Genomic DNA, 27,585 nt, shown 5'->3' on the forward strand with positions numbered 1-27,585 from the left:
AGATCGCTGCTTCGTTCTTCTTTATGTAGCATACGGTGCTTTCATTAATGCCATAGTGACGCGCTACTGAAGCATAACTTTTTAGTTTCCGGAGCAAATCCAGTAGTTCCACTTCTCTTGGAGTGTTTTAAACTTCTTCTGACGCTTAGGTTCAGTTCCAGAAGCCTTAGAAGGTGCAGGGCGATTCAACGACATTGTGCGCATTTAAGAATAACAAAACAAAACAATAACAAAATGGAAAACACAAGGACACTCAGCTGGAGACATGTCACAAAGCAGCAGTCAATCATCAGCAAGAAGAAATGAATAACGCTCTCGGATTGGCTACTTTCACCATCCCAAACCGCGGTGGTAAACCCATTCACCTGGAGACGTGTCACAAAGCAGCAGTCAATCATCAGCAAGGAGAAATGAATAACACTCTCGGATTGGCTACTTTCACCATCACAAACCGCGGTGGTAAACCCACTCACCTGGGGCCTCATGTATAACGTCGTGCGTAGAACTCACACTATAACATGGCGTAAGCACAAAAGCGGGATTGTGCGTACGCACAGAAAAATCCAGATGCAGGAATCTGTGCGCACGCATACTTTCACGTTCTTCCACTACATAAATCCCGATTTGTGTGAAAAGTAACGCACGTGCACGCGCCTTCTGTCCCGCCCCAACTCCTCCCAGAATTACGCCTCTTTGAATATGCAAATAAATATAAACAGCCTTCTGTGAAAAGACAATGGGAAAAGCACGGGAGAAAATATAAGAATTTCAGCGAATACAAAGTGGAGGCAAAGGAAAAACGTACTATTTGTTGGTTTAAACAGTGGTATAATCAACAAAAGGAAGCTGATTGAGTGACAGAGTGTCGGAGAAACTCGAAGGCTCAACTTCACAAAGTCACACAGTGCCCGAAATAAAAAAGAAATCACATATCAAAGTCGCCGTGAAAAAGCGAGTCGTAGCCCACCGTCTGAGTGTCATATGAATGCTTGTTAGGGTACAGACAAAAAAAGGCACACAGTGGGGAAAAAAGCACGAAATGTCAACTTTAATCTCGAAATTTCCACTTTAATCACGTAGTTTATTTTGCCATTAAAGTAGAACATCATAAACTTCATCTTAAAATCGTTTAATTTACTAGTTTCTCAAATCCCATTGTAACTAAAGTGGCATGTTAAATGCTTTGTTCTGTATTTGATCTTCTATGTGCTCTATGTGTATGAATCACTACCTGCTTTTTAAACGGGCTTTCTCTTTCTCCGACAGGACACAGAATCCATTACATTCGTGATATTACAGCTCTCTGAATAATTAAAATACTGAGATGTATATGTGATATCTTTTTCATGATGATAGGAATGAAAGCATGTTATTAAACATGGGAACACGGTGGCGCAGTGCTTGTTCATGTCTCACGCAAGAGGCTTGCTGCGCCATGCACAACCTTCAATGAAATAATTTATCACAGCAGTACTGTCTCTTTCAAACGTACTAACCTCCAATTCCTGTCCTTACTTTTCTTTCTCCAAAAACTCAATCGCCACACAATAAGCTATGTAATAGACGTGAAGCCATCTGTAAGCTTAGAACTTCGATTCTTCAAAACTTTTAAGGAACATTGAAATATCTTAGTAGTACATGTTTAATTATTATATCCGTCTATCTTTCCAGTGTCGCGTCAGCACCAGCAAGAATACAGCGCAAGTCAGGAACAATTACTGAACTAGCTAGCGCTGCGGCACCGTGTACTCACATGTTTAATTATAAACAATACAGATTATTTAAATGAAGTTAAAGTTTTATCTGTATAATATAATCAACATGTTTTGCTGCATTTCGTCTTAGAAATGAATACCGTCATCACATGTAAATACGCCCTTTATAAAGTGGCGCAGGTTGTGCAATATTATAACTGTAGTGCAAGTTTACAGTGAGGTAATTGTACTTGTAAGTCCAAACATTTCTACAAGGAGCACTTGATGGACTGATTTAATGTGTTTAGAGTTCTTGGGATGAAACTGTTTCTAAACCGCGAAGTCCGTACAGGGACTAAAGCGTTTGCTGTGGCGCAGGCAGCATCTGCTTCATTCTGTATACCGATAATTCTCTTTCCAATCAGCTGCTGCTGCGATTTCCCACTCAGATACAGTGACATAAATACTCCGAGTGGTGCAATGAGAGTAATGTGGAAAAAGATGATCTGCTGTGGCAACCCTTAACGGGATCAGCTGAAAGAAGATGCAGTGAGAGTTACAACGCTAAAGCAGTTATGGTATTTGGAATACTATGGCTATTCCCTGGACCATTATATTGCTGCAGGTTAATTACAATCAGATGCATTACACTAATAAACAATATGCAGTTAATTTCAGTGTATTTATAAAGCCGCGCCAGGAATGTGGATTTAAGAATGAAAGGGTGATCACACAGGAACAGTAGCACTGCTTTGACACTGGGTGCCGCCAGTCTGCAAAACCGGGCGGAGAAATTGCGTACGCCAAGGAATGAGTTACCGTGGAAATGTGCGTGGCTTTACGCCAAGTTTAGGTTTTATACATCGCGATTTGAGCGTGGAAAGGTTCGTACGCAACATTTCTGTGCGTACGCACCGTTTATACATGAGGCCCCTGGAGACGTGTCACAAAGCAGCAGTCAATCATCAGCAAGGAGAAATGAATAATGCTCTCGGATTGGCTACTTTCACCATCCCAAACCGCGGTGGTAAACCCGCTCACCTGGAGACGCGTCACAAAGCAGCAGTCAATCATCAGCAAGGAGAAATGAATAACGCTCTCGGATTGGCTACTTTCACCATCCCAAACCGCATTTCCCTCAGCGGTTGCTTCCTGTTCTCTCTTCAGCACAGTATTGCCACGAAAAAAGCCATAAAAAATTGCAGAGGATATTTGCGCTTTCCGCTAACAATTAATAGTTAGGTTCTAAGAAAAAATCTGCGAACGACCGAGTCCGCAAACCCTGAACCGGGACTTCATGGGGGTCTACTGTACAAGAAAATATGAGGCCAATATGTGATAGCACCTGTTATGAGCTACTTAAAAATTATCTGACTCAATTCATTATGAGGATGGTTCAACCTGTTATTCAGACAGTAACACGGTCCTCGATTCCCAGATCACTGACAAATGTTCTGCTCAATTTTTGCATAATGAACATTCACATATCCTTATTTTGCATCTTCACCTAAAAATCCATAAAAAATTGCATCGTCCTCCAGGTAGACCTATTGTTTCAGGTAATGGATCCATTTTATAGCACCTTTCACGGTTTGTTGATGTACATTTACAAAATTATGTTAAAAGCAGAATTTCATTCATTAGAGATTTGTCTGAATTTATTAATAAAGTGCAATTCCCTTTGTACATGTCTTTTAGCTACCCTTGATATTGAAATGTGTTGAAACTTCAATGTACATGATATGTTTTTCTCCCACAATATTTTGACTTTATTATATCTGTTACCGAAGTTGTTCTCAAATAGAACTATTTCACTCTTAATAAGCATTTTTTTCGGGGAGTTGCAATGGGGGCCACTTTAAACCCTAGAATTGAAAACATTTATGTAAATAATTTGAAACAACAATTTATTTTTTGGACTATAATCATTTTTTTTTTAAATATCTTATTTTGTGGTCAGTACATAGATGATGTCTTTATGATCTAGCAGGGTATTTCGGAATCTCTAACTTACTTCCATTTTTATTTAAATTCCTATGACAAGAATATTAAATTTAGTCTGAATTATGACACTGCTACAATTAACTTTTTAGTTTTTTCTGCTCAGATACGTAATAGCTCTTTGTTTTTCACTCTGCATCAAAAAACAATGGGTACAAAAAAAGGACAGATGGCTGTATACAATTCTCATTTCATTTGTTTAAATTTGCATATGGATATTGATTGCTTTCATTAGCTTATTATTGTTTTGCAGTTTCCAGGTTTTTTTATTGTAACATAAATATGAATTAATTTCCTTAATAAATATGTAGATAAAAGCCAAGCAAAATGACACCTTTTAGTTAGCCAATAAAAGGTGTCATTTTGCTTGGCTTTTCTCTACATTCATAATGGCTAAAACGGTACAATACCCTAATACTACTTAATAAATATGTAAATATTATATACCATATAATATTACTCTCATGATTATTACATATATTAAGTCATATGCCACTTATAACAACTAGGTAATACTCTATGTTGTTATGTAGTACAGTTTAGTGTTTTTTTGCTTGAAAAAGCAGCTCTGTTCTCGGAGTATAATAAGCCTCACTGTTAGGGTTAAAGGTACTTTCCATTTTATAGTCAAGTGAATCAGTTAAGGAAATTGATGGAGACCCATTTCAATAAGTGTACATCAATGAAGGATCATCCATCCATCCATTTTCCAACCCGCCTAATCCAAACACAGGGCCATGGGGGTCTGCTGGAGCCAATCCCAGCCAACACAGGGCACAAGGCAGGAACCAATCCCAGGCAAGGTGCCAACCCACCGCAGGACACACACAAACACACACCAAGCACACACTAGGGCCAATTTAGAATCGCCAATCCACCTAACCTGCATGTCTTTGGACTGTGGAAGGAAACCGGAGCGCCCAGAGGAAACCCACGCAGACACGGGGAGAACATGCAAACTCCACGCAGGGAGGACCCGGGAAGCGAACCCAGGTCCCCGGATCTCCCAACTGCGAGTCAGCAGCGCTACCCACTACGCCACCGTGCCGCCCATGAAGGATCATGATTTTCAAAATATATTTTATTCCATTTGTCCCTTTTTACCTTTTTGTGTAATGTGGACCAAATCAAAAACCAATTAAAATAAAACTTTGCAAATGCTAACACCTACATGAAAATTTAGCTAACTTCATCTCTGAAACAACTGGTAACCTGAAAACAAATTAACAAAGATTATGACATAAATGTTTCATTCATGTATAGTTACTTTTATGTACATTTAGAATAAATTAAGTAAATCTGAATATTAATAACATTATAAAATTTAACAATAATAGAAAAAATATACATAAGTACAACACCATTAATATTGCACAAAAATGAATGAACTCAGTAATAAAAGTGGACTTACACAGTTATACAAAGAAAAACAAAAGATTAAACTAAGCTTTATTTGGCTATAATTAAGAATTTTTAAAAGACTTTTCTTGCTTTCCTTTTTTTCAAAAGAAATCCATATTTGACTGCTTTTAGATGGCAAATGCTTAAAATGAAGAAATCAGATCTAGATTAAAATACAACTTGTAACCTGCTGTAAAACTAACCACCTGGAAGCTGAAGTATTCAATTCTCATTTAGTAGAACACACAGCTAACAAGATTTGAAACTTAAGCCATGCATTAACTTTGTCAAGGTGTTGTTGAAGCAATTTCTCACAGTCTTTCCTTTTGATGAAACGCCTTTGCAGTGCTAGCGAGTTACTTTATACTGCAATTTCACACATTGGCTGCCATGGTATCTGCCCCAAGAGCCTAGGTTCACATTGCACTAATGAGGGAACACCTGTTCCAGTGGAGAAATCTGAACCTTGTTAGCTGCTACAGCTCATCCTACTGGGGATGAGACAGCGGCTGCTTCTGGGACTTGCTAGAGCGAGCTTAACATTGTCATACTCACCTCCAAAGTGTCAGAGCTGAGAATTCGAGCTGCAGCTGTGATGAAATCACCCACTACCATTGTGAATCCAGGTAAACTGAGGAAGAAGAACTGTGGAGAACAATGTCTAATGATGATGTTCAAAACATCCTGTTAGTAAAAAAAAATAAATAAATAAAAAAAATAAAAAATGGTATATTCCATATTAAATTGTATGTTTATCTCCATAAAGTGAAAAAGTAATGTACATTTTTAAAGTTCCTATACAACTTAAAACATCTTTTCAATTGCTTAAAGAATACTGAATTTATTTATCTGCCCCAAGTCAAATAAAGCAACTCATACTTTAAAACATAATTATTAAGAGTGGTGCTGACAAAGGCAGTGTTTATTACAGGAGAAAAACATGAACATCTTGAAACTCTATAAATCTGCTTAAATTCTGTAATGATAACACAGCTATAATAAAGCTACAAATTTTATGTACAAGTAACATTTTTTGAATATTTGATTCTGTGAAAGAAAAACAAAAAAAGCACTAAAATTCCCCACTGTAAAAATTATAATAAATTTAATAACTAGAAACCAAAAAAGAAAAACACAGATTTATATATAATATTCCGCTAGCATTACAAGGGCAGAGTTTGTGCTCTTTCTCCTAGTTAATGTTTAAACAGGCAGCTTTTAATCTATCTTCTTGGTCCACTTCTAGAGGATACTCAAAAGCAAACATGAGAAAAAGAACAGATGGGTTCTACTCATAACATTTCACACTGACATCAGGATGTAAAGGCTTAACAAAGAGTCTACTTTTTTATAATTAAAAGCCTGATTAATGTGTTTCTTTTCCCACTACACACCTGTAATTACAAATAGAACCCAGGTATTGTGCAGATCTCCCATCACTGAATGCCCAGCACCAAGTCATATAGAAGCAGATGGGTGTTCATTTCTGTTGACATATGCTGCAATAAAGAGGGATTTGTGCAAACCTGGCTTTCAAGGTGGCAGAGTGAAGCATATTTTACAGATTAATACTGTAAACAGCCATGTTGTTAACTCAGCTTTCCTATTAAAGACCCATCTGTCATATTTACATAATGCATCGATCATATTTGTAGGAAAGATCTGCATAAAAGCACCATGTGTGATGCATACTGCAGATACTGAATGTCTACAGTTGCAGTGAATCCAGAAAAGTAAATATCTGAGAGCAAAGTGACAGTACTTAACCTGTGTTTTAATAATTCCACCATACAACAAAGCACAACTGTAATGTTGCCTAGCTGCTCTCTCCACAAGTAACACTTTCTTTTACAACAAATGTATGAAAAGGTGGTATACTGGCACAGCCTCAGAGCTGCAATGATTTTTGATACTTTTTTTTTTTAATTAGATCAAATTCTGGTCCTTTAACCTATATGTAGAGTTTGCACATTTAGTCCATGCCTGATCACACTTTACTTCTCTGGGTGCTGTAGATTATTTAAACATCCCAAAGATGTTCCTGGTAGTTATTATTTGCAAATGTAAATTAGCCAGATATGAATGGCACTGGATCTGCTGGCTGATTCCTACCAGCAATAACATTAACATTCCAAACGTTAAAAAAAATATTTAGTCATTCGGAAGAGATGCTTGAATTGACTTTAAGTAAATTATCTCACATTTCTAGAATTTCCCAAGTCACTAGTAAATTGAAGAAATAATGAAAACATATTTCTGTAACGGTTTGTCACACTGTGATGCCCAGGTTCCCTGCAGTTGGCATACTAATCCATGAATCCAGATATCGATTATCTCAAATGGTGGGACCTGTAGGAAGGACCAGTGGCAGTGAGTGAGTGCAGAGGAATGGAGTTCCTGCCATATGATGATAACTGAATTAAGACACCCACATGGACAACCGACTTCAACAATTTTGACCTGTTTTAATTGTTTAATGCATTGCGATCTGTTGTCCTGTTGTTTATACTGCTTTTATGGTGTTGGATTTTGGTTTTAGCAGTGCTGCATCACAGTGCATCATGTCCTGACTTCCAGTTAGTTACATGGGTTGTAGGGATGATGTGTGTTCCCATCCACACTAACTGGAAGCTTATTATGGCTGGGCATGTTGCAATGTTTTTTAGTGGGTTTAATGTATTTTGTTTTAAAGTACACTTAGTTACCTTTTAATGATGTAATTGCCATTTATCTTTGGAGGAAGTGTGTGGCATCAGCTGAGGTTGCTAGTACACAATTGAAAATGTGGAGAAGAGCTAAGTAAGGAAAGAGAATTGGAAACAAAGAGAAAGAGAGTGAGGGGAGAGCAGACACCAGGACAAAGTGGGCTCTACAGGGACTTATAGAGAACTGAGAGAGAGCAATCCAGGAAGAAGGGAAGGTCAGGATCTGCTGATCGATTTTAACATCATTGAATGGGACTAGATGATTCTGTTGTTTTGTTTTTAACGCACTGATTTTAGAAGAACTCTCAGTCCATTTAAATTTCTGGTTTTAGAAGGCCATTGTGTTTTAATGGAAGAACTTTTAAAGTAATTTATTCAAAGGCCATTATTTACTAATGCACTGTGGACATTTCAATACTTGTTATTTTTATTTTTTGTAATAAACTCTTTTCGCTTGCTGCTGGTTTATCTCAGTTTAAGACTATCGATGTCCATGTGCAGGATATGTGTGCCAGCTGCAGCAAACAAAGCATCCCACTAGTGCTGTAGTACTCAAGTTGATTCTTGGACTTGAATCCAGAGTAGACATTTTTTTCCTGTTGTCTCAGATTTCTCTTGGAATTTGGTTGTTGGACTTGTGAAATATTTATTTGGTCTTGATCGAGACCAGTTGAATTTTTTTATTATTTTTGTTTTTTTTCTCTGTGCACAAGTCACATTTGTTTTAATCCTCCATTACTACAGATCTAAATCTTGCTGTCGTTAATTCACTGTGTACACTTTACTGCAGTTATTTTTAATGCTAGGGTAGAATCACATTTGAGATTATCCTAACTAGTTCTGTTTATTTATGGCATGATTAAAACTCTCCTTTTCTTTGTAATAATATCTCATTGTTTCCTTTCATAGAAGCAAGGTTTGTAAATCTATATTGGGAAAAACAATTTATTGAAAAAAAAAAAATCATTGGTCATAAATTAAAAGACCCGTTTAGCTTTCAGTGAGTGAAAGATTCCGTGTACCACTTGAAATGATCTTTGTGAAGTAAAATACTGGTTTTGAGGAACTCTTCATCAAACATCAGAAACACAAAGAGGTATGGGCACTTGCTGTCTTAGTTAAGCAAAGATTGAGAGTGTGTTTGAAATGACCACACTAAACAGAATGTCAGAATAGCAAAGTGTGGCAAAGGTGTGCAGGCTACTTTGACATTCTGTTCAATACCTAAGATACAATTTCTGATGCAGCAAAGACAACAAATATTTGCCCCACATGTGCTGCCTATATGAACAGTGGCATGATGGTCTATCACATGTTATGCACAGCCGTGTTACAAAATATTTAAAAAACAAAAATGTGAAAATCTGTTTGTATGATTAAGTAAATGAAAAATTAAACACACTCCAACTTTCAAAATAGTCAACCCAATCCTAGAATGCACCTGACTGTTATGTCATACATACATTTTCTAACTTGAAAATAAATAAATAAATAAAGTCATTATTTTGCCACAATTACAGTAAGTACGTAAACAAACTCAAAAATATTTTCTGGCATTTCAATATTATTAACGTTACTTGTATACCTTTCTCAATATGTTTTATGCAAGTGATATTTACTTTACATTGTAACTTTATATTACAAACAATGTATAATATTTGACTTGGGACAGCAATACTGTTTTATGGTTCATCTGGCTCCCCAGAGTAAATGTCAAACTCTGCCTATAGTTAGCCGACTTTAATCTTGCTCACATCTTGTAGTTCACCAATGTTGATAGCTAAGTTGGTGAAAATAGTGTATAGCAATGTCTCGCTACCTGCCTTATTAAACACCAACAAAGGTGATTAGCATTACAGGACTTGGTCTTAGCACAAGAAAAGTAAGGCTAGATTCCCAAAATTTTGAGAGTCAGATATTTATAACAACAAACAAAAACTCATTCAGCGTTACATAAGAATGGGAGGACATAAGAGTTGTGTAGAGGGGGGAACCAAAAAAGTAGGGTCTAAGTGATACAAAAAATGGGAGAGAATGTGGAAGGAAGGGATGATTAGAAGAGGAAAATAAAAGAGAGGAAAGTTCATTTAAAATGACAAAAGACTGAAGGGCAGAGGAAATGACAAATTGCTTTGTTTGCAGTTATTTTGCAAAACTTTATTTAAAATATATACACAAGGTTTGTTTGCCAAAAAAAGGCAGCCAGAATTTTTTGTGTATAAGAACTTTTTTTTGACTGTACAGTACATACAACAATGAAAGATCATATATTTATTTGTAATTACATACTTAAGCATACATAGTGTACAGTATATTGGAAACATCAAAACTTCTACTTCACAGCTTTCTCACCTTTCACTCGAGTCTTTTTCTAGAAATGAATCTCTACTTTTACTCAAGTTTGGCTGCTAAATACTTGATACAACACTAACCAAAAAAACTGCATCTGCAACACCTTGTCAGATCATTTGAAAACAAGTGACAAATTGAGTAAGACTTGGCAAATGTTTGTTACTTATTTTTGGTTAGCATTTTGGTTTGGTTTATTAAACTGTTGAGTATTCAACTGCACTACTCTTTAGATGGCTGCTCTCTGGATCGAGCGGTCTGTCCAAAATCTATTTTTCAGTCCAGACTAAAAACAGATAAATCAAGTGTTTTTCTGGTTTTTAATACTGCATTCGAAAATTAATATGAAATAAGTCAAGTCCTCCCTTTCTGTAGTGCAGTATTGTAAGAGACACAGACAATGATATGCACAAACACATTTCCTACTTTGGGAAAAAACTAAATAAACATTAGAAAAGAGTAACATAATTATTTAGAAGAACAGCAGAGAGCACTTATTAAACTCTTTGGAAACTTGATTCTCTGATAAAGTTCAGTTTATTCCATGTTCATATTTTAAGTGACTAATATATACCTCAATGTTATCTTTGTAGGTTATTTCTTGTTATTTACCAGCATAGAGAATGTTACCTGCACAATGTACTAGGAAAATTAAGTGGTTCTGTGTGACACATAAAAATTAAGGGTGATGTTGAGTGGTCCATGAAAATGTGCAGTTTCAATTTAGCATTATGTGATTTTTACTTCAGTGCAGCACAACACCATTCATCACACTTTGGGTTACATATAATTTCATTTTGTTTCAGTAATACCAATTTACAAACCATACTTGAAATAAATAATGAGGACTAACTTAACACTAAAAAGGTTTCACTTTGTTTTTGATTAAAATGCAAAATGATCATCCAAAGAAAATATATACTTTTATTCTAATGCATCACATTATAAAAATAGTTAAAAACTTAATAGAACACTGTTAAACATAAAATATATCACTATATATCACAAAATGTGCAAATCTGTGCTTGCAAAAGGAATTTGTAAATTTTTGTGTATGTTCTTGTATGTTAAATGTGTGTAATAAATATGCCTAACTCACTTAGAATATCATACACAATGAGATGAGGTTCAACCTGATTGGAGGAGTCAATGCAAACAGTATAAGAGGACAAGAAAAACCAATATCTTATGATGTGCTTGTTTGGTAGTGATGTCAGCAAATGACTGAAGGAGTGAGAAAGGAGCTATCATTTCAAGAGAAGTAAACACCTTGTATTGAATCAATTTGCGTAGCACAGCGTTAACAAGCATTTTGTTAGATAAAATGCCCACATGTGTGTTGAGTCAATCAATAGTACATTTGTTATTTGTTAAAGAATACATCTTAGTTTGACAAGTATATACAAATACATTATACCGATCCATCCATCCATCCATTTTCTAACCCGCTGAATCCGAACACAGGGTCACGGGGGTCTGCTGGAGCCAATCCCAGCCAACACAGGGCACAAGGCAGGAACCAATCCCGGGCAGGGTGCCAACCCACCGCAGCATTATAATGATATTTACCAATTTTTAATTATACAGTGATGAAGGATATTTGGCCATACTGCCCACACATACTGACACTCAATTTAAGGTTCATTCCAGTGCAAACAACACAATATGACCTTTTTTTTAGGATTTTAATAGTGTAATCCATATTGATCACTTGCATGTTAAAGCTCAAAGAGTGCCAATAATTCTGGAGGGCACAAAAAATATAAATTGATAAATAAAACAAACACAAATATTTTGTGTGTTTAAAGTTAATATTTTGTGTTCCCTTCTTTATTCTATAAAACTGAAGCAATTCACTTTGTTATTTTATTGTATAATTTTTTTATCAGGTCCCAATCCAGGTTGTTTGTTGTGTGGTGGGTACAGCAACATGCTATCAGCGCATGCTCCCAACCGTATTAAGGCAAGGTAAGGTTAGGAGCACGCGCTGATAGCATGTTGCAGTAACCACCACACAACAAACCACCTGGATTGGGAGCTTGCCTTACTACAATAATTTCTTCTAAGCTTCTTTCAACTGTCACCAAAGTTCTTCTTTGGACTCTGGCTACTTGTATTGTTTCCAATTTAAGCGATTGTACACACCTTTAGTCATATTGAGGCCAAGACTCTGAGATAGCCAATCCATCTTTAGATTACCACTCCAAGTAAGTCTTAACTATGTTAGCAATATGTGGCTATAGTTAATACCAAGCTGAAATATAAAACATTTGTTAATATTTTCCTTAAAGTACAGTAGTATGTAGTTTTCTTATATGCATCACAATGCTTTCTTGAATAATTCTTCAGGGATGCACAAAACTCCATATTCAGATGTTTATCAGGGCTTAAGAATAAAAATTTTAGAGAAGGGAAAGAACGAAGGGCCTCAGGGTTTGGGAAAAACTATTTCTTAAATGAAAATTGTGAATAAAATTTTAAAAGATTAGCTTACAAAATACACAAAGTAGGCATTAAAAACAAAATAACTGTATATATATATATATATATATATATATATACCCTAAGTTCTTGTCTATAAGCCGGACTCATGTATTAGCCGGAGACCAAAAATCATACGAATTTTTAAAATAAAATCGTATCATAGATAAGCCGGACTCATGGATAAGCCGAACGTACTATAACCTATAACTAATAGAAGGGAGGGAGGTCAGTGGTCTCACTCGCGCCCATTTAATTTCTTTAAGGGGGGAGAGAGTGTGAGATATTGCCGTCTCTCTCACTCCCCGCATGGCGCGGTTGGAGCGGCCGGAGCGCGTTCTTTCTGCTCTGGGCGTCGCCGAGTCAACACGAGCGCGTAGCGGTCATTTAAATTGTGATTTTATATGTAAGCATATTTAAATATATATCACGGATTTCTGCGGACAATGGGTCTTTTAATTTCTGGTACATGCTTCCTCAGTTGGTTTGCCCAGTTGATTTCATACAAGGGACGCTATTGGCAGATGGCTGAGAAGCTACCCGGCTTACTGTTCTCTCTCTCTTGCGCTGACTATCTGTGATCCTGACGTATGGGGATTGAGCAGGGGGGCTGTTTGCACACCTAGACGATACGGACGCTCGTCTAAAAATGCTGAAAGATTATCTTCACGTTGCTATTTTTTGTAAAGCTGATTCCTGAAAAGACATGCTGCACAGTGCTTCGCATACTTAAAAGCTCGAAGGGCACGTATTGATTTTTGACTGAAAAACAAACTCTCCCTCTCTCTCTCTTTGTCTGCTCCTGACGGAGGGGGTGTGAGCTGCCGCCTTCAACAGCTTTGTGCCCCGGTGCTTCGCATACTTAAAAGCCAAACAGACATATTGATTTGTTTGCTTCACTCCTTTGAAGAGGAAGATATGTTTGCATTCTTTTAATTGTGAGACGGAACTGTCATCTCTGTCTTGTCATGGAGCACAGTTTAAACTTTTGAAAAAGAGACAAATGTTTGTTTGCAGTGTTTGAATAACGTTCCTGTCTCTCTACAACCTCCTGTGTTTCTGCGCAAATCTGTGACCCAAGCATGACAATATAAAAATAACCATATAAACATATGGTTTCTACTTCGCGGATATTCTTATTTCGCGGGTGGCTCTGGAACGCAACCCCCGCGATGGATGTATAAGCCGGACTTATGTATAAGCCGATATTCTATTTTTTCATTTTCACAACTTTTTTCCTTAGATAAGCCGCGGCTTATTGACAAGAACTTAGGGTATATATATATATATATACAATTATATACATACACAGTACAGTGATCCCTCGCTATATCGCGCTTCGCCTTTCGCGGCTTCACTCTATCGTGGATTTTATATGTAAGCATATTTAAATATATATCGCGGATTTTTTGCTGGTTCGCGGATTTCTGAGGACAATGGGTCTTTTAATTTCTGGTACATGCTTCCTCAGTTGGTTTGCCCAATTGATTTCATACAAGGGACGCTATTGGCAGATGGCTGAGAAGCTACCCAACTTACTTTTCTCTGTCTCTCTTGCGCTGACTTTCTCTGATCCTGACGTAGGGGGTGTGAGCAGGGGGGCTGTTTGCACACCTAGACGATACGGACGCTCGTCTAAAAATGCTGAAAGATTATCTTCACGTTGCTACCTTCTGTGTGCAGCTGCTTCGTGAAGCGACATGCTGCACGGTACTTCACATACTTAAAAGCTCAAAGGGCACCTACTGATTTTTCACTGTTTTGTTTTTCTCTGTCTCTCTCTCTCTCTCTCTCTCTCTCTCTCTCTCTCTCTCTCTCTCTCTCGCTCTCTCTCTCTCACCCTGCTCCTGACGGAGGGGGTGTGAGCTGCCGCCTTCAACAGCTTTGTACCGGTGGTGCTTCGCATACTTAAAAGCCAAACAGCCCTATTGATTTGTTTGCTTTCCTCTCTGTTTCTGAGAGCCTGTGCTCCTGACGCGCACTCCTTTGAAGAAGAAGATATGTTTGCATTCTTTTAATTGTGAGACAGAACTGTCATCTCTGTCTTGTCATGGAGCACAGTTTAAACTTATGAAAAAGAGACAAATGTTTGTTTGCAGTGTTTGAATATGTTTTCTTATTTCGCAGGTGGCTCTGGAACGCAACCCCCGCGATAGAGGAGGGATTACTGTATATATATACAGGTACTTGTCGACTTACGACCGTGATTGGTTCCGACTGACTGGTTGTAAGTTGATCTGGACGTAAGTCGGCCTATGTTAATTTAAGGTAAGAATATTAGACTGGGTAATAATATTGTAATCATCTTAAAGTAATATTTTATCAACATTTTCTTACTTTCTAAGACAAACACAGCATACTACAGTACAATTTGTTTAATATGTGGAAAACGTACAAAACAAGAAATACTGTACTGTACATTTAATTCCTGGCACCACTGGTGCTTGGCTGCGGGTTGTCGATATCGCCTTCATCAGATCAGGCGAGGCTGCGGACGGGGTGATGGGAGGAGCTGCTCTTTTCATAAACATCGTGAGCTTCGTCTGAATTGTTTGTTTTTTTTTCTCTTCATAAATTTCGCAATAAGGACGAAATGTGTTGCGTGCCATCCGTTCAATCCTCGCAAATCGTTCAATATTTGGGTCCATTTTTTCAAAATGAGCGAGGAGTTTATTCAGTAGAGATAAATCTTCTGACAATCCCTTTGTGGTGAACATTCTTTGTGGCACCTCCTCCTCTTCGTCTTACTCCAATTCTCTTGTTTCTTCTTCCGCCACTCTTTCTTCTTCCAATTCTATCAGCTCTTCATTCATAAGTTCACCTGATTCCCGGTCTAGCAACTCCTCGACATCTTCCATTTCACATTCCAATGAAAGGTCTTTTGACAGTTTCACTATTTCTTCACGAATCTCATCAAGTTCTTGTTCACTGTTAAATCCAGCAAAAGTATTTACATAACGCTTAACACACTTCTTCCATACGCCATTCATACACTGTGAGTCGACATTTCTTGCGGGGAGGGCTTCGGTTTTCTCTGATCTGAGTTCACCTCTGTTATAGCGCGTCTTTATTTGAAAAGAGCAGTGTCATATCGGGGCGAGTGTGAACGCTAACTTTGACAAGCACTATAAATTTACAGCGGTTGTTACAGACGTGAATCAAATGTGTTTTTATTGTATAATATTAACAATAACAGCAGCTCTCTACTCAAAGCGGTAAACTCGAGAAGCTGCTAGCATTGAACCCAGAAGCTCTTGATTGGGAGTCAGCAGTTGTGTGTGGGAACTGTTAACATTTGAATGTGATGATTGTATATAAAACTTGTGCACGAACGAGACTGGGATAACTGTGGATGTGGATGTGAGTGGTGTGTGTGACTGAGAATGACTGGTGTGAAGCCTGAAGTCCAAATATCAAATAAACACTTTCACAAGTACAAGTATAACAGAACAAGTGCGCTTTTATTCAAGAAGAAAAAAGAAAGCAGGTTGCGGTAATCAGTTGATGCGAGTGCTTGCCTAGTGCAATCCTAAGAACTGCCCAATCAAGAGCTTCTGGGTTTGATGCTGGCAGCTTCTCAAGTTTGCCGTTTTGAGTTGAAAGCTGCTATTAGTGTTAATATTATAGGGTTATATGTTAGGGTTATATTATTATCGAAAATTGCCAAAACAACAAGACACAAACACACGTGGGGCAACACTGCTGCGTATATTTTTACTGCTGCGTAGCGAGACTTGAGAGTGCGGGAAACTGGCGCTACCAACGGCTGGCGGGGGAAACAGTCAAACGCGTCGTAAAGTCGAACAGTCGTAACTTGCATAGGTCGTATGTCGACGAGTACCTGTATATATATATATATATATATATATATATATATATATATATATATATATATATATATATACACACACACACACAAAAAAAAACCCTGTTTGCATAACACATCTCACATAAGTACCAGTCAATCCAAGCAAACCTAGCAAATGAAACGGAGTCTTTCTTTCTATCCTGATCGGATAGATCGCTGATTGTGTCAATCGAACCACAGTATTTGAAACAGTAATGTGCAGTAGGGTCGTTCTCTCAATCTGATCTAATTTGTATTTGTGTTTCAACAAAATTACACCTGGATAAAACCACATAGAAAATACATGACAATGCCAAGTACAAAAATGGGGTCAAAGATGGAAAAGCAAGCTGTTATTCAAACATGTTTCACTGCAAACGTTTTGCATTGTTTAGAATTAAATACATCTCCGAAGTGTTCAAAATCAGTTTGAAAGGTATAATAAAATGTATGAGTAAAAGGGGGTACACCATTTAGTTAAATAAAATCCATGTTCATTAAAAAAAATCATACAACACAAATGCACATTTCTTTTGTTTGTTGACTATGCAAAACTGAAAAATATACTGAAACATGATGCAACCAGCCAGAAGACAATTTCAATTCTTACTGTATTGTGTTAATTAAAAAATGTCAAATGCAATTTATTTATAATGCACATTGAAAGAAAAACACAAGTTAACTAAAGTACTTTAAAAGGTAAAAAACAAAAAGAAAATGTAACATAACATAAAAAATGAAATCACACATAAACAGAGTACAACAGGTAAGGGTAACATTAAAAAACTCAAAGAGAATTAAAATGATAAAAATGAATAAAAATGATTTTTAAGACATGATTTAAAAATAACTAAAGCTGGTGCTGTCTTAATGTAACATAGTAGTGTATTCCAGAGTTTGTGTTCAGCAACTGAAAGGGCACAATCACCCCTGTGTTTCAAACTTGATTTGAGAATATTTAGTAGCATTTGGTCAGAAGGCCTAAGTGACCTTGCAGGAGAGTGGTAATGCACAAGGTCTGAGAGGTATAGTGATGGTAACTCATTCAAGGACTTAAAAACAAACAGTAAAATCATAAAATCAATTTTAAAACAAAGCAGAAGCAAAAGGAGAGAGGCCAGAATGGGAGTACTGTGTTCTCGTTTACAGGCACTGTCATACTGTCACACTGTCATGCATACTGTCAAGAGCCGAACAGCGGAGTTCAGAACTAACTGCAGGCAAAAAGATAGAGGACTGACGGACACCTATATACAACGAGTAACAGTTGTCAAGCTGAGATGTAATAAGGATGCGGATCACTGTCTCAAAATCATTAAAAGAAAGGAAAGGCTTAACCTTGGCCAACACTCTGTTGAAAAATAATGGATTTAACAACTGATTTATTCTGCTTTTCAAATAATACCCTGTAAGGTGTCAATGGAACGAGGTTACATTCAGAGATTATCAACCAAGTCATGGGGTCCAAATAATATAATTTCAGTTTTACTTTCATTTAGGTTAAAAAAAATTCTGTGATGTCCAGGTTTTAATACCTCCCAAGCTGTTCACTAGGCATTTCACATGAGCCTTGACCTTTTGGTTTTAGTTGCAGGTAGATCTGAGTGTCATCTCCGTAACAGTGAAAGATGATTCCAGGGGAAGCATGCACAGGAAGAAAAAAATTAGGCCAAGAATAGACCCTTGTGAAACTCCATAAATGAGAGGAGCTGATGAAGATGAAAAGCCATTAAGGTTAACTGACAACATTCTTTTGGAGAGGTATGATCTAAAACATTCAAGCACAGTCCCACAAATACCAACATAGGGCTAAAGATGAGAAATAAGAATGTCATGGTTCACTGGGTGGGACGAAAAGAAAAGACAGTTTAGAATGAGAGGAGCTGATGAAGATGAAAAGCCATTAAGGTTAACTGAAAACATTCTGTTGGAGAGGTATGATCTAAAACATTCAAGCACAGTCCCACAAATACCAACATAGGGCTAAAGATGAGAAATAAGAATGTCATGGTTCACTGGGTGGGACAAAAAGAAAAGACAGTTTAGAAATAGGTCTAAAAATTTGAAACAACAGTGGGATCCAGGTTGGGTTATTTAATCTGAAGGTGCACCACTGCATGTTTAAACGCTGTTGGGACAGACCATGTAGTAAGGCAGGTGTTGATAATTGCTGAAATGATAGACCTAACGGTATCAAAACCCTGTTTAAGAAGTCAAGAGCGAATAATATCCAATGGGAAGTTGTAGGCTCCAGGTGACTGATTATTTCGGCCAAAAAAGAAAGAAAAACACGTTCAAACTGAAAAAGGCATTTGCAAATATAGAAGGGTCAGTTACATTATTTACAGGATGTGTAATGTGTAGGGATGTACCGATACCACTTTTTTGGAAAACGAGTACGAGTACGAGTACTTGCATTTCAGTACACGCCGATACCGAGTACTTAATAAAAACATGATTTAAATTTACAGGTAACAGCTTTAGTCATATAATTTAACAAAAAAAACTAGTTTGGAATTAACATTTATTTAAAATGAAAAGCATGTTGTATGCAACACATTACAGAATAAATAATTATAAAAAAAAATTTAAACAGTGACAGTGCAACTCAAGTATTTTTTTCAGTTTGTTGTAAACTCTGCCGCTTTGGACAACATGGTCCTCAAACACATGCGCTATAGCCTGGCTGGTGTGCGAGCCGCGGAATTGTTTCGCATGTAATATGGCTCGTTGCGGCGTGAAACTCTCGTCTATCCACTGGGAGGTTAGGCTAATTAGCAACACGGGGCTAACACTGCTTGTCCAAATATCCGTGGTGAAACTAAACGCAGAGGAGGCTTGCAGTAGGCTGTGGATATGTTTTTTCACGGAGTCGTGTAGTTTAGGCAGCTCCGTGTCAGTCATGTAGCGGCGGCTTGGGACATCATATCTGGGCTCCAGAACATGGAGGAGACGCAGGAATCCCACATTTTCTACCTCCGAGAGTGGCTGGTCACTCAATGCAATGTACTCGATAATTGCCTGTGTTATTTTCACAGCACGTGGATTGTCTCTGGACATTTTCTCTCGTCTTGCAAGAGTTTGCTGCAGCGTGGGTTGTGTTGGTTTAGAAGCGTGGGTAAACTCTTTGTACTCATTGTCGTGTTGGGATTTTAGGTGCTTGATTAAATTACTTGTGTTAAATGCGCTACCTTTTGAGCCTCCTCTGGACAATTTCGCTGAGCACAATTTGCAGTTCGCCTTTGTTTTGTCGTCTTCAATCACTTTGAAATAGTTCCACACGGCTGACATGTCTCGCCTCGCCTTCTCCCTGCTCTGAGCTGCAGCCGGGGTCTGGGGGCGGGCACTCGGCGCCTGTGGTTAACCCCTTACACGCCGCTCAAACATAGACATTTCTCAGACCGTGGTATCGGTCTCCGGTATCGGGAGACTTTTAACGAGTACGAGTACTTTAGAAAATGTGGTATCGAGGCTGATACCAGATACCCGTTTCGGTATCGGTGCATCCCTAGTAATGTGTGACCTAATTTAAACAATGAAATGGAATTAAATTCACCATATTGTTTTTCACTATGAATAATAAGGAAAACATAATGGTCACACAACAAGGGGAAAAAATGATCATGTACCTGTATATAACTTACAAATTCAAGATGTATCAAGTCGCATTGAGGATCACTTTATAATCACATCACAAGCACCCTGAATCATTATCACATCAAACTTTATACTTTCATACATTTTGATCAATAGTTGAAATGCACATCCAGGACATGGCTAAGCAGCCAGAATCATTGTACCTCTCGCCAACTACTCTTCTCACATACTTGTCTCTTTGAGAACTTCAAACCTGAAATTTGGACTCCATAACACATTCTGCCAGTATCTGTTTAAAACTCACATATTTTTTAAATTCAGTTTGGTGTGCTAGTTCTTGCTGAATATAGCCTTTTTGATACAAACATATGATTTTATATTTGTCAAGGTATGTTAACTAAGCCTTTTTTGCAAACCTCTCCCTGAGGCACATCTGTATTTGTGGACATTATCTAAACCACCCATTTCTTAAGTTACACTACTAGCACAACTGAGTTCTGGGGAATAAAATCTGCATTGTTCTAACCATCTCATAAGATATCAATAAGTTTTGGAAAACACCTGAAGTTAGTATTACATTTTACTGAATACATGGGAATTTTCACTTACTTTCACACTGCATATTGTTTTCATGGGCACATACTACTCAAACAAATCTATGGGTGGTCTAAACCTTTTGTACAGTTCTGTGTCTATTTATTCTATGCAATGTATTCTTATAAACCTCAGTTCCACTCTGTCACTTATTCACTGGAGAAGTGAATCTCATACTTAAAAAAAGTTACATTAAAAAAGCCTTAAATACTAGCCAGTTGCACACATCTATCTTATGTATAGACTGGAAATGTTCCAAGCCTGTCAAACACATACCTTTCAGGGATTAAGGGACACATACAAGTAACAAACTAATTATATAGATAGGACAATCCCCTGCAATGCTAATGCTGTTTGCATTAATCAGTTACTTCAGTAACACCAAACAATTCTGTAGTGCCAGATAACCTAATATGTATACCTAATTTTCTCCACTAACCACATGTGGACAGGGGCTCAGAATTAAACCCATCACACCTTGGTTTTGTATCGCTCAGCTGGACAGGGAGTGTATGGAAATTCCCAAGGAGTAAACTGTTGTTGGAGTTAAAAAAAATTCTGGTCTAATCTGCCTATCCTCCTGCCAAAATTACCTTAACCTAAAAAATGAAATGGCATGTAAGGATTTATATAATAAAGTTAATATTTGAAAGACTTTAACATGAAGAAAAGGGTTTCAAGTTTAATCATATTTAATGGCTATACAGTGTTTCTCAACAACTGGGTCACAAATCGCCATCTTTGGGATATCAGCTCATGAAAAGGAAAAAAGCAGTTTCAGCATCTGAGTAGCCTCTGCCGCACAAACAACAAAATACTTTTATCACCATGGTTAGAACACCATGAGGGATGATATTAAATTCAATTTGCCTTCACACATGCTACACTAAAGGGAACTCCCACCTACTCTTTAAAATTTTACAGGTCATTGTTGAATGGGGTCATCATTGACCAAAAAAAGATAAAACTGCGACCCGAGACCAAGAAGGCTGAGAAACACTGCTATACACTGAGTTTTCCGCAAACATCTAATAAATAAGAGAAGTTCAATAATCTGATGATGACCCACTGCACATAAAACAACATGATATACAATACTATTTTTTCTTTCTGTGACAATTTATTGATAGTTATGAAATGGAAGAAACCAGACTAAGTGCAAAATACAAAGAGTTCCTTGAGACTCCAAATTAGTATTTGTGTTTTATTGAGTGTAGGTGTGTACATGTGTACTAATGTGATATTGGGATCCTGTCCATTGTATTGATTCCTGCCTTGTACCTAACACAGCAAAATTAGGCTTCCGCATCATGTCACAGTGTAAAAGAATATCACATCTTAAAAAATGGTTGAGATAAATAATCTACAAAGCTTTCATAAAGGATATATAAAAACAGTAACTTCACAAACCATTATTTTCCTCATCTGTATACTCACTCTATAAGTGACACATTTAAGGCATAGAGAGGTTAATGCCTACATGGTCATTGAACAGAGAGAAAATAATTATATTTTCATATGACAATGTTATCTGACCTTTAAAAAGAGTAGGAGGGACTAAAGGTTAGTGATTTTAACTGCACTGCATTTACAGCTTATCTCTAAGCCATGTGTTTATTGGAAAGGATGAGGAGAGGAACATCTGTTCCTCTATCAATCATATTGTAAAAATCAGGCAGTTCAAATAAAAGCATGTTTTTCTTTCTCTTTTTAAGCAATGTTCAATAAACAAATAAAACCTTTAGTTGCTCCCTACCTAGCAAATAACCAATTTAATTGAAAACAGTGCAAACAATAAATGGAAAGCATATGCATAAGACAACCATATTGCAGCAGTAACAGAAATTGGTTTATGCTTTTGACATTTTTCCTTCATTCTTTTATAATTGACCTTTGGAACATGTAATGTGTAGAACAATTTCTGGTAATTAGTGGCTTCCAACCTTTGAATGATTGTACAAAATGAGCATTTTAGAGGAAGAAGCAATTCTGCAGACATTTCCATTGTATGCATAATTACAGAAACATAATTTGCACAGCATTTCTTTAAGGAAATAAAAAATAGGATTTTATCTTTCCATTTAAACTGTATTTTGCTTAACCAATGCAACAACAAAAAGGACATTAATAAAGGCCTGCAGAAATTATTAACCCACTACACTAATCACAACAAGCCAGAAGAATAAATTAAGAACAGTAAAGTCAAAAACTTTCACAAACACCACAATAAACATGTAAATTCCCTGAACCTAGGTTTAAGCATGTTTCAAGCATCACATAAGCAAAAGGACTATTAATAAGTTTACCATAATGTACATGATGTGTAAGGAAATAGTTCAATTTTCTTGTCACCCTTAACAATAAAATGAGTAAATAGCTGCAAGTATACAAAATGTAATACATAGTGAATAAACTATTAATAAAGTATCTATCTATCTATCTATCTATCTATCTATCTATCTATCTATCTATCTATCTATCTATCTATCTATCTATCTAAGAGCTCACAAAATATGGAGTGCAGAATTCTTAACCAAGAAATACTGACTATTGTGCTAAAGTCAAGAACGCTTTCAGTATTAAAATAATTTGCATATTCTTGCTCATTGTTCACATATGTCATAAGAAAAGGTATTAACATTTCAATAGTCTTTTTGATGAAATTTTTAACATGTTTTCCACAAGATCATTAAAATATGTTCATAACAGAATGTCATGCATTTTGACTTTAGTAGCAATTTAATGTTTCTGACCGCAAATAAGTGTCACGTTTTCATGATAAATGTGCGCTTGTTGGTAACCATTAATATTATTTCTAAGTATGCATTTTTTTAAGATTGGATGTATTTTTTAATTCAGGTATTTAAATTTGAGTGATGATTATCTGGGGGTAGAGATGTAAGCACATTATAAACACCAGGTTAACATGTTTCGGCTAAGAGTATCAAAAGGATACTATTTGCATGTGAAACACAACAGTTTAATCTTGACAGAGACAGGAAGTAATTGCTATCTCAAAAATGCATTATAACTTAATTATTTCTTTGCCCTTTTATGAAAATATAGATGATTCTAGAGCAGATATCTTTACGCTGTATGATACATATTTTAGTTGTGACATTTGGGTTAAAAATATATTCTTTTTGACCTGAGACCAGACTGAACAACTGATTGCTCACCCTCCATAAGTTATCAAATATTTTGCCAAAACCTGTTTGGAACCAAAAGTCACAATCTAAAGTCAATGTCACATTACATAACTTCTACTCGTGAGGTATCTCAGATTTCCCAGCTGCAGTTGCTGATCTCATTGCTGGGCTATTTGAATTTACATGACTGAAAAATGATGGGTATGTCACATTTATGTGTCAACCTTATAGCACAATCATGCTCACCCCTTCTTGGTACGGCCAATAGCGTGATACCAGACCATGCTATAAAAAGGGTTAACAGGTATGACAAGTTCAGCAGCACTCTCAGCCCTTTTATTCTTCTTCACTATTCTGTCAGGTACGTAAAATATGAGACATCAGACAGACAAGCTCCCCTTCTGTTTTATAGGTCCCAATATCCCATGTTCCTTATTCCTCATTGCTGCATTACACACATTTTACTTCCAGATGTCAACTCTCATGACACAGAGCCGGTCCCTATGACTAATGAAAAAAATCAAACCTGTTTGATTTTGTTGGAATATGTTGCAAACTAGTAGGAGTGAATTAGTACATTAAACTACGCTGACTTTCACAGGAGTGACCCGAAAACTGCATCTGACACGCTAAGATTATGCAAATTACGTCTTCGACTGAAAATCACTGGAAATAGTTGAATAATGTGACATGGCCTTAAGGCTTCACTAACTCCTCCCACATTTGGACTGTTATTTTTAAAAAATATTTCTTGACTGGATTAAAAACAGTAATATAGTCCTCCATAATAACTAAGTTGACACAAGTCACATAAAAATTGAAGAATATTTAGTATACAAGGCACAATAATAAAACAAGAACACAATGCTCATTTTAATATTTACAAATCTAAGTATGATCTACAGAATATTCCAAAAGTGATACATGTTCCTATTTTTATTACCATACCTAAGTTTGTATTTTGTGTACAGCTTTTCTTGAAATTGGTATAGTGCATAAAAAACATCTTGTCTTCCTTCCAATCTTCCATTCTGGTGGAGTGGAATTAATATGTGCTTAATAGAGATATGCTTAACATTATGATGCACTTTGCTGAAGATACACTGGAGTGACCAAAGAAACTGTAATGCAAACCCAAAAGTGAATGATTGTCTATGAAAGTTCCAAACCCAAAAATTCAGATTATGAGTAATTTTGTAAAGAAGAAATGTGACTTATGTTAAAAAAACATTATGAGCATCTGATTCAAAGGGCTGATGATAGCTATAACTGTCATAATACAATTTTCAAATATAACACTTGGTTTTTGTATTTTTAATACTACATATATTTGTCTATATGCTGTATATTAAAGCTTGCTAAACGTTCCAACAAATACATGCAAATAAAATGAAAAGGTTATAAAGAAAATGGTTAAATTAAAATGAGCAAATAACAAAACGTTTATCATTATGTTTGACCAAAAGTTTGGTTAATACTGTAAACTCCTTTGGTGAAGTCATTTGAACTGATTGATAAATACTTTAAACAAGTTTTAATAATAGCTGTTTACTCTACAGTATAGCATATAATGTATTCTGTAATGGTATGTAGCTAATAGGAAAATATTCTAGGCTAGCTGATTAGGAAAAAAAATACTGAAACAGCAGAGAATAATATTTGTCACATATAGCTCATGATTTAATACAAAGAAAAAAACTGAAGAATTAGAGTTCTAATGTACCTTAACACTACATCAACAAAATTTCAAACAAAGAGGCATACTGAAAACATTTACCTCACAAATCACAAAGAAATTGCTTTAAAAGGTGCTGAAAAGGAAAGAAACAGCCAAATACATTTTAATTTTAATCACTACATAGTCTACATATTACTTCTAACAAACAGGGACTTTTTAATGTAAAATATCCAATCTGTGTGCCTATTGTCCAGCTGCAGTCTATTTTCTATCCAATTTGTATATGCCCCAGTGCACATCCCTATACGCCTTTGACAACTGCAAAAATCCCCATATTGTATTTTACAATAGCATAGCCAAAGATTACAACATTCCCTCTAGTATCATCCAGTTTTGCCATGGGAATAAAAAAAAACAAAAAACAATGGATAGATATATTTATTTTAATGCAACAATCTTTCTTGACTGAAACGAGACAGAATAAAATCTTTAAGAAAACTATCACTAATTGATAGTTTTGATATATTTCATAATTATGTGGAGAAAATGGAGTTCAAAAATGTAAAAGGTATTTTAAATATTTTCCAGGGACTTAGAACACTTGTTTTAAAATCACTTAAAACTAACGTCTGAATTTCGCTCCATTTGTGACCAATTACACCCAAAATATGAACAGAAGAAAATAACCTTTACATTAATTAATGTTAAAGCATTTCATTTTTCCCTATGTCAAAAAGAGTAATTATTTGCCAATCAGCATCTTTAATAGAAGAAAAAATAAATTACTGTAATAAGACTTCACAAAAATACAAAACATAAAAAGGACAGTTATTAATTTTCTAAAGCAACCTACGTAGATTGTTAATGGATCTCTGTTAATTTTGCAGACTCAATGTATGGGAGAACCTCTTATCAATAAATAATTAAGCAAGATATAAAATGTTTCCCCGAAAGAACATAACCTACAAAAAATGTCATGACACACACCCTGGAAAATTTGGGGCCATCTTTCTAACACTTCTGTCAGATTCATAGTACAACCCTCTGTTGTGATATAAAATTATGTTTAAAATGTAATTTAAAACAGTGTAACATAATGAAATGAATAGACATCCAATATTACATCCATTACTAAATGCAAGTTAAAAATGTAACGTTAGCTACTCTAACATACAAAAAATCTGAAATATCCAAAACTCTCATGAATAGTGTGAAAAGAAAAAAAGCAAATGGTTTGTAAAAATGCATAACATGGATAAACCTTATATTAAAAAAGAGAAAATGGAAAAAAAAGAAGACATGAAAAAAATGACAATAAATAATTTCAAGACAACATGCTAAATTTAGGTTTTGCTGTACATTTGTGTACATCAATTCACAACACTAATGCTTAAGAGGCTGTTACACATTTAAAATAATTACTGTTTGCTGAACTTTCTACCATCTGTCACCATTTAATTTTTCTGCAGGAGTGAGCTAGAATTGTCTGTATTCATGTTTCACACTTCCTTGTGTTTTGTATTTTTGGTTTCAGTTTAGCACAGCAAAACTTAAAGTGTATATTAAAAGGTTAAAAAAATCAAAGCACACTTTTATTTCTTTGTAAAAGAAAAAAGTTGACAACCAATTATATTTTCATTTTAGTGTAAAGTTACATGTACTTTATATACTCTTCATTATACAACATTCATCATGAGCAGCATATTCAAATTACACTACAACAAGAATTATATATTACACCAGCACTAATTCTGCTGCAAATAAAATATCTTCTAAAACAATAAGTGAAAGGAAATTAATTTGCCGTCTAGGTACAGTTTTGCAGAATTAGTTGTCAAATGTTATTTCCAAAACAAAACAGTGTTTAAATAAAAACCCAGACCTAAATCATAAAATTGTTGTTACTTTTATAAACTTATACACTTCATTACAGTTTGCTAAATGCACACTATAAAGACATGTTGATAATGAACATATCCTATTGAGTTAATATATTTAGAGAAAATAAAAAAGAGAAATGAAATTACAAAAATACAGAAAAGCTATATGTATTATGACATCTAAGGAAAAAGCATAGATTTTGTTATTG

At 36.0% G+C, this 27,585-nt stretch overlaps 1 protein-coding gene across 4 annotated transcripts in view; it reads right to left on the bottom strand.

Moving 5' to 3' along the window:
- The window catches only part of ralgapa2 (Ral GTPase activating protein catalytic subunit alpha 2), a 789,870-nt gene that overhangs the window by 396,128 nt on the left and 366,157 nt on the right, over window positions 1–27,585 (bottom strand). For all 4 annotated transcript variants that reach the window (XM_051925541.1, XM_051925545.1, XM_051925542.1 and 1 more), the window contains one exon: window positions 5,652–5,780. In XM_051925541.1, the coding sequence (XP_051781501.1) occupies window positions 5,652–5,780 (129 nt within the window). The remainder of the gene's footprint in view (window positions 1–5,651; window positions 5,781–27,585) is intronic.

This window comes from Erpetoichthys calabaricus, chromosome 3 (genome assembly GCF_900747795.2).
Source record: "Erpetoichthys calabaricus chromosome 3, fErpCal1.3, whole genome shotgun sequence".
Lineage (NCBI taxonomy): Eukaryota > Metazoa > Chordata > Cladistia > Polypteriformes > Polypteridae > Erpetoichthys > Erpetoichthys calabaricus.